Below are 14,800 nucleotides of genomic sequence, written 5' to 3' on the forward strand. Positions count from 1 at the left end.
TCTCTTGTTTGACAGAGTTTATCAGGTAATCCTGTTTAAATATTCAGGACTAGAATGTGGAAGCCATTTGGGGAAGTTATATGTTGTCTCCAAAGATTACTTAATTATCCCAATCACCAGTAATTGAGAAGTCCATAAAAGGAAAAACTTTATTAGTTCTCAAGTATAAAATTAATTCCTTTTTTCCTTAGGTATAACTGCAGGAGGAGGAGAAATCTCTCCTTATACTTGGGCTTGTGTGGCAAACTGGTAAGCTTGAACAGAATAATGTACAGAGAGTTTAAACTCCTAGAAAAGTCCACCCTCGATTTTTTACACACAATTCAGACTATTGATGGACAACCACCAAAGAGCAGATAACCACGGGGCCAACAGATGACGTAATGGTTACATCATTGGACTCCTGCATGGCCAACCACTATTGGAGTCACAGACTCAGTGACCTGAAACTCATACCAGGCACATGTGTGTGTGGGTGCCCAAGACCCCAGGAGGAGAATAGAGAAGAGATTACAGCATGGCCATCGTCCCCAGGGGATAATTTCTTACTTTCCCTTTTGCTGTCTCTGTCTCGCTCTCTGGTGAGAACATACACCATGGCAAAAAAAAACTCTAAAAAAATGGCAGATAATCTCAATTCTGCTTTATTTTACTTCATATGAAACTACATTATGTGGGGACCATATCTCACGTACATCCAGAAAGGATAAGACAACTTACAGTAAACACGTGTATAATAGAACCACTATTAAAGAGCTGTCATAAAATAAAGTGAAAATGAAGAAAATTGAACATGATTCTATCTTTTCCTTACACGAAGGACTGAGGGTATCATAAGAATGAACAGTGGCCGTTACATCAACAACTTCACAAAAACAAATAAAATAAATCTATAATTAATTTTCATTTACCTAAGTTTGCTTTTATTAACCACTTGGAGCTGGGCTGCTGCTAGCCCACTCAGAAGGTGATAATTCAGGAATATAAATCCGTGTGGCTATACAACGTTTAAGTAAGTACTAATAATCAGATAAAGACGTGGAGGTCAGTTCACTGCTCACCCAGGGCAATGTTGACTAATCAAATACGATTAACCAAGGAAAAATGTTTAAGCCAAACTCTAAAGAACAGAATGTGGTTGTTCTCAAATGTTAGCTAGGAAGCGTATTCAAATCCAGCTTCTTGAAGACTCTTGACTAGAGATTCTAACTTCATTTGGAAAACAGGAAACTACATGTTTAATTAATATGCACATAATGTGATTCTAAATGCAAGCTGGCCTTGGACCTCTTTGAGAAGTATTATTATAAGGATGAGAAATAAGAAGGGTGGCCAGCCCTAAAGTCTGGCAGTTACGGGAGTCTGATACCACAGGCTGACCATGGTTCAAGTCCTGGCCCTGGAAGCTTGAAGACATGCTGGACACACGTGTGTGCATACCTAAAATCCTGACAGGACGGAGAGATGCAGGAGAAAGGATTGCAGCATGACCACATCCCACTGGGGCAGTGTGTTCTCCCTCTCCCGCTCGCTCTATCTCTCTGTTCTCTCTGGCTCTCTGGCTCTCTGGTTCTCTCTGGCAAGCATGTGCGCCCTCTGGCAATTTGGATTTAAAAGAAGGAAGGATATCCCCAGTAAGGTGTCTAGGGCTGGGAGGAAGAACTGTATTACTCTGTGCCCTTTGTTAAAAAATAAAAAATGAAAGAACGTCTAGTCTCATACATATTCGAGAATAAAAGGATATATACATCCATTCCTTGGGGGGACAAGTGTTTTCACCTTCACTTAAATTCATCTCAAACTTTTTAATAATAAGCATTTCTCAACAACGAAAACTACTATTAAGGGAGGCTGAGAGTCACTGTGCCTGGAGACCTTTGAAAATGGGCAAGATGCCCAAATACCTTGGATGATTTAGGTGAAGTCTATTTGGAGAATGGCCCAGATGGCTAAGCAACCTTTGGATGTCCCTGCTAGCCCTCCAAAGCCATGCTCTCCTCAAGTAGGGCCAGCATAAAACTGAAAGTGTTCCCCTGGCTCCAGCCCTAGGAAATTGGCTCCAGCGGTTATATAAACAGACGGTGCCTTGCAATTTCTTAGGCTTCTAACAGGCTGAATAAAATCTCTGCAGTTCTAATTTAATAAACATGCACAGGCACACAACATTTATTGAATCTTGTTAAAACGGCATGATGTCAACAGATGTGCAGCTTGTCCCTAGGAGAGTGTAAGGAGCCAAAACAACAGAAAGGAGAAGGTAATTAATCAAAATAAGAAAATTTGACATAATATTGTGCTTAGGATATATAATTTTTTAAAAGAATTATTTACTTATTTAATTCCATTTGTTGTTGTTGTTGTTGTTATTTAATTTGAACAGAGAGAGAGAGGGAGAAAGGGAAAACAAGCAAGCAAGCTATCAGGTCCGGGACTTGAACTGTGGTCGGCCATGTGGGAATCCAGTTAACCACCACGCCACCTGCTGGCCCCCAGGATATACAATTAAAAGTTTTCAGTGCTGGGCTAGCTGGTTGCATAGTGGTTAAGGCAGGAGGATCCCACTTGGCCTGCTCTGTGGTTCAAGACCTAGACTCAGAGGCTTGAAAAATACAGTGGGTGCGTATGCGTGCACACCCACAATCCAAAAGGAGAAATGAAACAGAAGGAATTGCTCCCTGACCATTCCCCATAGGGGCTGCTTACTCATCTTCCCTCTCTCTCTCTTCTCTCTGTCTCTCTCCAATGAGTGCAGCTGTCTCTAGCAAATTTTTAAAAAAGAAAACGTTTTCCATCCCATCCCTATCCTCTCAGCACCACTATGAACGGTATCGCTACCTTCCCACATTCTGTAGTTCCTTATGGACTATCATGTACAGCTCCCACAAAATGGTCACCCCCAAAAAAGTAAGCATGACATAGGAAAAACTAGTTTATAAAAGAGAGATCAGATTATTTGCCTGAGAGCACCAACCTAATTATTAGGACTACAGTCCAAGTTAATGCGGCTTCATAGTGAATGCTCTAGTCACTTATTCAATGAGTATTTTTTTCAGGACCTCAGGTGTTGTTCTAGGCCCTGGGGATACACAGTGGTAAAGAATATAGAGAAGCCTTTGTCCTTCTAGCTCTTAGAGGCTAGTGCTGTGTTATCCAATATGGGACCACTCACCACATGTGGCTATTTAAATTTAAAATTAAGCTAAATTAAAAATCCGATTTGTACCGTCTGTTGCCCTGTATTGGGTTTTTGCTCATCTTTTTTCCTAAATATTGTTAGTCTCTGGAAGTTACAGAAACATATCCTCCATAGTAGCAACAGAGCGAAAAAGATACAAGGCCAAAGGTCTAGAATCACATATTCAATGAAATCAAGTGACTGCTGAAGGAATCTTTATTTTTTCTGAGGGAAAGTGACTTTTTGAGGAAATTTAAATTGGAAAAAGAAACTAAATGAGACTGCACAGGCCAGGATACACAAGAAGCATTTTGGACTAATATCATTATTCAGTTTTATTATCATTTTAAAAATAACATAGCCTTAGAAACCAGCAGATGGTAGAATGGTTATGTCACTGGACTCCCATATGGCCGACTGTGATTCAAGTCTTGGACCTAGTGGCTTGAAATTCACACCGGACGCCTGTACAAGAGCCTGAAATCCCAAGAGGAGAATGGAGGAGAAGAGATTGTGGTGTCCATCCCCTTGAGGGGTGAATTCTCACTCTCTGTCTCTCTTTCTCTCTGGAGAGTGCATGCACCCCACAGCAAAAATCCCTCAAAAAATTAAAATTTAAATTTAAAAAATAACATAGCCTACATTAATTAATGTGCATTTGGAATCTGTTTTTCCTCTTCTCTATCAAAGCATCATCTTCGAAACATCCCTATTTCAATTTGGTCTATAAATCACAGATCCTCTATTATAAAATAGAAAGGTTTCCATGGTGACATGCAAATGACTTTTTCAATTCTTAGTAACTTCTTTGATACATTTTTCATAAACAAAGCATATTGCACACATTTAGAATAGGCAGAAGTATATTTTATTTATGGAAAGAGTTAAAAGGGTTATGTCAAAAGAAAGTTTTATAACAAATAAATTAAAGGTTGCCCTGCAAACCTCAAAAGGAGTTATTTAAAAATAAAAGTACAGCACATGGTTGGTGGACAAAGATGGCATGAAGGTCATATCTGATACACCTGCAGGCCTCTTAATCTGAAGGAGCTGCAATACCTCATTAGATCCACTTTAAAGCTCAGAACTTCATCTTCTAGGTCCTTAATAACATAATCATTTAATATCTAAAAAGCTGTGTTTTCTATTTGACCTGAAGAACACCACACTAAAGAAATAAAAGCTTTTTTGTCTTAAATACTTTACGGAGTACTCAGAAAATGCCACATCCTCCACCCTAACCTGTCCTGAAATAAAAATATTCTTGAAGAAGTTGAATGCTCCTGTCTTGGTATAGTCAGAATTTCTAAACGCTGAAACAACTACCAGAAATAGAGGCAACGTGGATACAAAAAAACAGACACACATTCTCCATTTTAACCTGATGAATCTGCAACTAGAGCCCTTGTGTGGTATCTTTGGGTCTACACCTTCCAGCCTACCTCGTGAAGGAACAAGTACAAAATAAACACCAAAACTGTGTAGTAGATTGTGGCTGTAGAGGTTGGTATGACAATCTATTTTCCAAGATTTAAAGAAGACAAAGATTGGTTACTATTGAGCCATAGGAATAGTGACCAAAAATGTTAAGTCAAAACCAAGGACTAGAAGGAGTGCAAAACAAGCTCATGGACCAGATCAACAATAGGTTAGAAGAAGGTGTGTTCTTTTTACACAATATAAAAATGACATTACTTAACCTACAATTTTTAAGCCTGAAATAATCTTAGAGAGCGAACAATGTTTTCCAAAACCCTCCTTTATATTTGAAAAAGGAAATGGAGTCCCAGGGACATGAAATGACATATTCATAACTATAAGTGAACATCAACTTACTCCAATAATAAAGACAGATTTTGTAATACGTTAGTTGCCAAGGTTCACACATTATATAAGTCAGGATGCCTACAAGCCATGCATTAGGGTCTGGGTTTCTAATTAAGTAGTAATTAATAATCAACTATGAAAAAACAAATTGTAGCTGTCATAATATTTGATCAAACTTAAGCATAACATCAGAGATTATTCAATGCCTCTCCCCAAACTATTAATTTATTCCAAGAAGTTGAGACACAGTAAATTAGATTATTAGGAAGATATAGTATTACTTGCTGTTCTTCAAAATAAAAATAAGAATTTATATGCTTAAGTTTAACACTTAATATTTACTTATTTTAAAAATATGACTAGACAATTCTAAGACTCTATTCATAAACAAGTACTTGTCCATAAGGTGACACAGAAGCAAAATAGAATATGATTAAATATTCTATTATTTAAATGGTATGATCAATCTGCTAATTACTTTGAATCACTGTATAACTTGGGCAGAAGTCAGCCTCTTTGCTGAAAGACATGAAAATTAAAATTCCATAGCTAGGGACCAGCAGTTAGTGTAATGGCTATGTCGCTAAACTCCCATGTAGTCGACCGCGGTTTAAGTCCTGGACCTGGTGGCTTAAACTCATGCCGGGCACGTGTGTGTGCGTGCCCAAGATCTCAGGAGGAGAATGGAGAAGAAGTGACTGCGGCGTGGCCATCCCCCCGGGTGGGTGATTTCTCGCTTTCTGTCTCTCTGTGTCTCTCTGTCTCTCTGGCGAGCACACGTGCCCTATACCAAAAACCTCTCAAAAAAAAAAAAAAAAAAAAAACAATCCATAGCTAGAATTAAAATTGCAAAGTAAGTAAATGTAGCCCCAAACTGAATGTGTTGGGATCAGAAGATGCTGTAATGGTTACGTTGGATTCCCATGTAGCCAACTGCAATCCGAGTCCCAGACCTGCTAGCTTAAAACTCACACCATGCATGAGTGCATGCATGCCCAAAATCCCAAGAGGAGACTGAAGGAGAGGGAATTGCAGTATGGCCATTCCCCCGTGGGTTGATTTCTTGCTTTCTGTTTCTCTGTCTCTGTCTAGCGAGCATACACACACAATAGCAAAAATCTCCTTAAAAAGGGGGATGGGGGAATGTGTTTATCAATTGTTATTACAAAGCAACAACTTTAATAAGCTCATAAGTTCATTAAAATCGAAATGGTGAACAGTGATTGGTATGAGTTGAATGTAACCAATAAAGATATTTCACGGGATGAGCATTGAGGGAAGGAGAGAAGTAAACTAACACACTGCACACCAGGCATTGTGCTAGCACTTCACCAATATTCTGGGATACTCAGTTTCATTACCACAACAGCTCCATAAGACAGCTGCTATTATTATTCTCATTTTACAGGTAAGAAATAGAAAGTTTAAGTAACGTGCCTAAGGTCACACAGCTAGTGGATGGTGAAGGAGTGTGATTTGAATCTAGATCTGTTTGACTTCAGCAATCTTTTCAGATTATCCACTGAAACATAGATGAATCCATAACCCTTTTCTTTCCTTTTTCACAGGATCTCACTATTGCGATCCTCCCACCTCAGCCTCCCAGCTGGGACTACAGACACACTCTGCCACACACGGCTCTTTTTCAGACAGGGTCTCACTATGTTGTTCAGGATCGTGAGCTCCTCCTGCCTCAGCCTCCCAAGACATAGGGATTACAGGCACACACACCACTCCACCAAGTCTCTAGGTCAAGCCAGAAACTGGATCTGGACCTCCCATGTGGTCCTAGCCTGCAGAGCACAGCATCTTAGCAGGATGAACCACCATGGCCTGGCCCATAATCTGCTTCTTTAAAGAATACTTCACAGGGGGCCAGTAGGTGGCATGGTGGTTAAGGCACTGGACTCCCATATGGCTGACCACAGTCTAAGTCCCAGGCCCAGTAGCTTGCAAATCACGCTGGGCACATGTGCATGCATGCCCAAAATCCCTGGAGGAGAAAGGATTGAAATGTGGCCATTCCCCCAGGGGGCAACTTTTCAGTCTCCCTCTCTCTGTATCTCTCTGTCTCTCCATCGAGCACATGTGCCCTATAGCAAAAACCTAAATAAAATAATACTTCATAAGGATTTTAATCACAAAAACTACAACACAGCTTTTCTTTGCTCTCATATGTAAAGAGCCTACAGAATTAAGTCTATAAAAGTGAAATAGGGGTGGGTCCTACAGCTTAGACATTAAGGAAAGCAGATCTCCCATGGCTGACTGTGGTTCAAATCCTGGCTTTAGCAGCTTGAAAAATATGCTGGATGCACATGTATGCACACCCGAAATCTCAACTGAATGGAGAAGGGATTGAGGTGTGACCATGCCCCTGTACGAGAGAAGGACATTCTCTTTCTCCCTCTCTCTCCCTCTCTCTCCCTCTCCCTCTCTCTCCCTCTCTCTCTCTCCCTCTCTCTCCCTCTATCCCTCACTAACACACACACCACCCTCTGTCAATTTTTTTTTAGGTGAAATAGAATTCAAATCAGTTCCCTTTATAACTGTTCCTTGCACATGAGTTGCAGGCTTTAGCTTTATTCAAAGTGTTTTCATAAATCTTGACTCACTTTATTATCCCCTGCAAGGGAAAGCCGATGCGATCATCATTCTCTAGATGAGGTTTCAACTCCGTGAGCTGTTCAACATCACACAGCAAGTTAGCAACAGAGCTGGGACCAAAACCAATGCCTCCTGACTTTCTATCACAACCTACAGCCTTTCAGATGCAAAAGACAAGAATCTCTGCATCTGAGGCAGCAGTCCCTCCACTTTCTTCTGGAGGGCAGAGATAACTGTCATTTCTATGTAAGAAACATGAGTTGTCCCTTGAAATGTCCTTTTTTCCTGATTTATAAGATCAGACTATACGGATAACACAATTCTGAAGTACAATTGTCTTCCATTTCTTTGATTTTCGACCATAATATCCATGCTGAAATGACTGGATTTAAATCACAGCGCATGTATATAGCAAATGATTGCATTATAATCTTGAAAATCTAGAGCCTGTAACAGCAAAAGCAATTTCCATTTGTACGACACATAAAGATAATCTAGTATGAGGTAACTGTGAACTTACAGATAGCCATTGGTAGAAAAGATGTGCTAAGATATTCAATAATATCCTTGTGCAGAAATGGAGGAAAGGTAGCTAACGTTGATATCATCGTAAGTGTAGGGCAAAGTGCTCAGAATATCATCGTTGAGAAAGGGTAGCAAACATGTAGTTGTATAAAATATCGACTGTCCAAGATCTAAAAAACAAAAGTGAGTCATCAGTCACTGAATAGTTTGCCATTAAGAAGATATGCTAATTTTACATTTGAAGTTTTTCTGGTTTTGTTTTTTGGTTTTGCTACAGGGTGCATGCGCACGCCAGAGAGAGACAGGGAGAGAGAGGGAAAGTGAGAAAGCACTGCCCCAGGGGGCGATGGCTACACTGCAATCCCTTCTCCTCCATTCTCTTCTTGGGATTTTGGGCATGCATACACGCATGACTGGCATGATTTTCTAGCCACCAGGTCTGTGATTCAAATCTCGATTGGCCCCGTGGGAGTCCAGCACCTAAACCACCACCTAAACCACCACTCCACCTGCTACCCCCTGCATTTTACGTTTCAATAAGGTGGTTATATGTAGTCAAGCAGCTACTGCTCCCTTCCTATGGAGAGTTCTGAAACACACTGCTTAGTATTGGACCCTGTGTACATAGTATTTGGTCTGATGAATAAAAATGTTAAGAAATATAAGTACCTATTACATGTGCTTTTCCTCAACACTTTTTTAATCTTCCATAATACATGGTTCTCCTATGACTCCCTGATCTCCTAAATTCCATGTGAAAATGAATCCTAAAATCTGTCCAGCATTCTTACCTCCAGTACATTGTATACAATATAATGGAGACACAAAGATGTTGGGTTGTCTGCCTGATAAAGATTTTAGAAAAGTCAAGGGCGGGACTAGGAAAAAATAAAAATCCAGGTTAATGCTGCTCCATCAACCAAACCACAGTGGTCTTCCACCTGGAGGGCAATGAGGGAATTGCGATCTCCAGCAGAGCGGAGCATTCAGCAGGCACCAAAGGAAGGAAGCTGCAAGCTGCTGCTGTGTGACCCTGTGCATTTGTCATCAACTGTCATCGAAGGAAGGGCCACCTCGTGATCATCTTGCTCTCAATGTTTTTAAACAGGGATTGTCATAATACCTACCTCACCTCATTAGAAGGATCATTAGGAGGTTTTAAATAAGAGAAATGTGAAGTGCTTAGTGCAGCACATACTGTGGGTCCACCAATATTAGCCATTATTATTAATATTAAGAGTTACTATTATGATTACCTGCATAACGAGTAAAAATAGAGGACATTCAAAAAAAAGAAAAAGAAAGAAAACACACAACTATTTAGCTTTTGAATCATGTAAACCAAATCTCATTATGCTGTATGTACATCTCAATATTTCCGGATCTCTGGAAAATACAGACCACCAGCCAAGACACTAAAATGAAGACTGGTCATTTTCTTATTTATTATCATATAAATGTATTAGACTCTGTTTTGCAGCAGATTTGCCTTCTTGATACCATTTTCACTCCTAGTGTTACCCCGATCATCATTAGAATCAGTACGCATCTCAACAGGCACATGAGCTGATAACAGAAAGGATGTGGCCACAATGCACACTGGGAGCCAGGAGCAGTCAACCTTGGGTACAAGTCAATGAAATGGAACCTTCACGGGTGTTTTACTAACAATTAACGGAGGCTGTGCACAAAAAACACCCCAGCTGCTTTCACAGAGACTTTTAACCTAACTACAGGACATTCACATGGATAAGGGCCTGAGAGCCCAGCTGGAGTATTTTTCATCTCCGGAAAAGGCCTGGAGAAAGTGATTGCCCAAGAGCCCCTGAACTGTAACCAGTGCTCTTCCCTTTCCAGCCCTGGACCCATGTGAGGACAGAGCCTGTAGCCGAGGCACAGCAGTTCTTAAACCCAGTGAGCAAAAGCAGTGCCCACAGAAGCTTGCTAAAAATTCAGATCCTCGAGACCCACCCTTAGTGATGCTTATTCACAAGTCCCAGGATGGGACCCAGAGTTCCATATTCCAAGCCACCTCGATGATTCTGACGTCGTTCAGATGGCACTAGAAGGAACAGTGCTGGGCTATTTCTCTAACTATTCACTAGGAAGGGCTACTGAGTTCTATTTCTATCTTCTAAGCTTCATTATGGCAGAACTAGCACAGAATAAATAGAGAACAAACAAGAGTAAAGTCACAATACAGCTGTGAGTATCAGAGCAAAATGTTGTCATCTCCCCTGAAATTGTCACAATTCATACATTAATTGCCATTATAGAGATTGTGATTTGCCAAACTGAATGTCTTTATCTTAATCAAAGGGCTTTGAAACTAAAGGACAGTTGCTCTAGCCCAGGGCACCATCCCAAGACCAGCGAGGTCCACAGTGAATTCAGAACTGGCCCAGAGAGCCACTGACCACCATCATAAGCTCTGCCAGTCTTAGGCTTAGATTCATCTCATTTAACTGCTCAGCTGTGAGAGGGGAACAGTGAAAGTAGCTAGGCTTAGGACAATTACAGCAGTACACAATTAGCGACTTGACAAATTTCTATGTTTTCATATTCACTATAATACAGAATTGTAAATGTAAGAAGAACAAACTCAACAATCAGTATTTCATCATTCTGATAAATGTAGCCTTTTAAAAGTTAGGAACACATCACACTAAATAAACCATTAAGCATACTCTTAGGAGAGTTACCCATAACGTAAAGGTAAAATAACCCCCCACCACCCATTCATTTCCCCAAATCCCAATTTTTCTGTACAGTGAAACTTTGTTATCATGCCTCTAGAGACCAAATTATCAGTGCTTTGAAGTTAAAACAATTAGTGCTACAAAGTGCATTTTCTGCAAAAATCCCTTTTCTTACTGTCTGATTTTCCCATTTGATTCTTTCAAATGTCAGAGGTCTTCAAAAAGTTCATGAAAACCCACATTATGAAAAAATTAGGCATGGAGTTTTTTTTAATTTGAACCAAAATAAACTCATACTTTAATTTCATCTTCCCACTAACATTTTAAAGTCCCCACATATACATTGGATAAACAATAGATATTACTGTATTCCTTTTCATGGGTTAGAAGAATTTGGTAAGCAAGCAAAATAATGAAACTGAGTAAAGACCACATCACAGAAAAGGGCAAGCGTTAAAAGCACTACTCATACTGTGTTCGATACTGTCTCCAACACATGCCATCTCATGCTGCACCAACATTCTGGTACATTTTGTAATAATTATCAATCGTTAGTTAAATTTGAAAGCGTTCTTAGAGATTTCTTCTTATGTAATCTCCTTTAAAGACAGGAAAAAAGGGCCCCAGAAAATTTCCGTGATTTGGGGGAATAAAAAAAAATTACCAAATCATTCAGTGGATGAGAGCCTGTTCTTCAAGCTCCATGTCTTTACATTGTCTAGGAGCAAACTTTACACTCTCAGCTCCAAAATCCTAAATTCAAAAGGAGTCCCCATGCCGAGCAGGAGAAAAAACAGCATTTCTTGTGATATCCTCCCTCCTTTCTCCAGCTCGTTTTTCCCCAATACAAGTCCAGGCGGACAACATCCCGCTGGCAGTAAAACAGGGTGAAATAATAGAATACGGAAACACCATAACTCAGTTTCAGTGTGAGAAAAGCTTCAGCCACACAAAGCCCTTTCAAGCTATTTATTACAGTAACAACCGTCTCTAAGCACTTTGCTCAGCATCATACATAATCATAAATAGCACATGTACATTTCCAAAGGCTTTGATTAAATGCTCACCGTGTTGGCCATGCTGTAGTAAAGGAACTAGATCCAGGAGAGTCACCAAAGTCACGTAGAGGCCTTGGTAGTCCAAAGAGGGGTAGTCTGACAACTGAGCATCACGACTTTGCGGGCCGCGTTCTGAGGGAGCATCTCGCAGGACGCTGTAAAGGAGGGAGCGAGTAACAGTAGGGTTGATGGAACTGACCTGCGGTCTTAGAGATGGGGTGAGTGGGAATGGCACAGGAAAAAGACACATGGTCATGGGCACTGTCAAATTGGAGGCATCTTGGTTTTCCTTCTTCCCTGTGCGGGACAAAATGCTGTTGGGGGGACAAAGAAAAAAAAGAGACAACAAAGACACAAAGAACAGCACATTACATTGAAATGACACTCTAAAACAAATAATAAAACACCAGATACATCCCACATAAGATGCAATTGCCACACCAGCAGAGTCCACCAATCTAGTACTGGCCACATAGCTTCGTGCTCAAAGATACCAATAACACAAGGTTTACTTTGTGGAAGCTTCTTTGCATCTCATGTGTTATCTGGCTAGTAAGGAGCAAAAATATAAAAATGCATGTTTCAGTGCCAAACCCATGTTTTACAGTTTATCAATTTGGTGAAGGAGAGGTTTCCTAGAAGGAAAAGCAACGGCTTTGTCTAATGAGTCAGGGCTTTTATTTCTAAGAACAAGGAGCTTTCCAAAGCAAAGAAGTTTTCAGCAAGACTGTCTTAATCAGGCTAATAGAAACCTGCAAAATATAGGTATGGCACTTGCAGAAACATGTTTTAGCAAAGAATAAACATGTGTGTTTATTAAGAAAGTCTTAAAAATCACATGTTTATTGCATCAAAATAATGTCTATATGTATATTATGATACTGTTTCATGACATTCTGTCAGTATCATTTGAGATAATGAAGTTTAAACAGGCATATGAATTTAGAAATAATACATATTTCTAAAATGTTAGCTAAACTACATTGGAAAAGCTATAAAATAATATATAGTAGATGGTCCATAGCGTATGTTTGTGAACTATAATGATAATGGTTATTTATGTGTGTTTTTTAAATTTTGCATGTTGGGGAGGAAACATTTTATTTTATGAATACAAACAGTGGCTTATTAAATAGTTACCTTCGAAATTCTAAAGACTAAGCAAGCAGTATCTGTCATAGCTATACATCATACAATAAGGTCTCATATAACACTACTGCTACTTACGTTATTATTCAACAAAACTCACTAAAAACTAAAGGAAAGATAATTTAGAAAGTTAAAAAATTTTAATGGGAATAAAAATAAATTCTAAAAATAAATTGGTTTTCTTTTAGCCTTAATTTTAAAGTAAAAACCTTTTAGTAAAAGCAAGAGAGCAGAAAAGCTGTTCATTTCAAATAGAAGAAATTACTGCTTAGCTAAATGTTGAGGTTTTTAAAATTAGGTTATGCTATTTATTATTAAAGACAATAGTTGTACCTTATAATGATGACATCAGTTGCACTTACAAAGTGCTTTTATATAGTACACTTAAATGTTAGTCGAAATAGATAACAGTTTATAAATGTTTCATTACATAAAAATAAGCTTGTTTTATACTTAGTCTATCTGCATCAAACATTACCAAGTTCTTAGTTAATAATATTGCAATTACAATTTTACAGTGATGTGAAGATTTGGTTAGTGTCAAGCATGCTTGCTATATCGAGTTTACATCTATTTTTATTTGCTCTTAGTGAAAAATATGTTAAGAAAATGTAAGAAAAATGACTACATGCTTTTTATTTTCCATGTGCCTAATTTACCTCGATTTCCTTTGTCTTCTGTTACCCAATGTCCCGGGAAAAACAATTGATAATAATAAAAATCATTTCAGAATACTTATGTAATACTTCTTTGCAATAAATGACTTAAGATTTGGTGTGATTTTTGTTTTTACTTTTAGAGGGATTAGTTTACCTTTTTTTGTGTGTAATGTATTTTACTTTATAAGCTTAAACTACAATGGGATAATATCCATTCCAGTTACCCCTGTCTGCCTATGTTTATTATAAATACCATCAAATTTTCCATCAGACTTTATACTTTTCTCATATAACTCAATTACTCCTAAGAGTACCATCTTTAAATATTATTCTTGATAAGCCCAGTAACCAAAAATCTGTTTTAATCCTTCAGGACTCTTCCCCACTAAAAATTCCTTTAGAATCACAATGGATATTAATCAAAATACAGTATTTCCCAAACTTCAGCCTTAAATTAGCCTATTACCAGCATCTTTTTAAAATTACAAGATGTGAATCTTACAGAAGTGGCATAAGCACAGCACTTCGCCTTGCAGACAAAAACAGCTGAATACCATAAATTAATGCTATCCTTTAAAATGCTCTGATCAAACTTCTCCTTGGTGGGGGAAATATCACACATTATTTTCTTAAGTATGCATTAGTATTTTTCCAAAGTTTGATAAAATTTAACAAACACTAGTCGAATCTGCTTTAGAGACACTGCCTTTGATATTTTTCCCTTCCTGTATATGTGGGATTCCCAAATGATAACAACAACAGCTTCATACATGCAGGGAGGGAAGAATGTCAGAGTTGAAACAGTAAAAGTTCTCTCTTACTGATTTTAGATTTAATCCTTAGGTGAGGTTGAGAAAAAAAATGGCTGAAAATGAGTATTCCATGAAACCAGTTTTAAAATACCATTCATGTCTCAATGTAAGGAAATGTTTTCATTTGTGGTAAAACTTAAGAAGGGCTCATGAATAAATGTACAATGCATTGTGATTTTATGATGTTTTGTGAAGTTTATTCAGAAAAAAATAATAATAAATTTATTTCCCCAACCAAATTGTCTAATTTGGGAATGACAAAACCATTTTTCCCCATCTGAAACTCTTT

General features: G+C 38.6%; 1 protein-coding gene across 3 annotated transcripts in view; it reads right to left on the reverse strand.

The window, feature by feature from the left end:
- Positions 1-14,800, reverse strand: part of UNC79 (unc-79 subunit of NALCN channel complex) — a 240,162-nt gene that overhangs the window by 221,834 nt on the left and 3,528 nt on the right. For 2 of the 3 annotated variants that reach the window (XM_027767091.1, XM_027767090.1), the window contains exons 2-3: positions 11,901-12,205; positions 8,130-8,304 (exon numbers count right to left, since the gene is read on the reverse strand). In XM_027767091.1, the coding sequence (XP_027622892.1) occupies positions 8,130-8,217 (88 nt within the window). In that variant the 5' untranslated portion in view covers positions 8,218-8,304; positions 11,901-12,205. Of the gene's footprint in view, positions 1-8,129; positions 8,305-11,900; positions 12,206-14,800 lie in introns of those variants that run through there. The other variant, XM_014582903.2, reaches the window with a different exon arrangement.

This window comes from Tupaia chinensis, unplaced genomic scaffold (assembly GCF_000334495.1).
Source record: "Tupaia chinensis unplaced genomic scaffold, TupChi_1.0 Scaffold143913_1, whole genome shotgun sequence".
In the NCBI taxonomy this organism is placed as follows: Eukaryota; Metazoa; Chordata; class Mammalia; order Scandentia; family Tupaiidae; genus Tupaia; species Tupaia belangeri.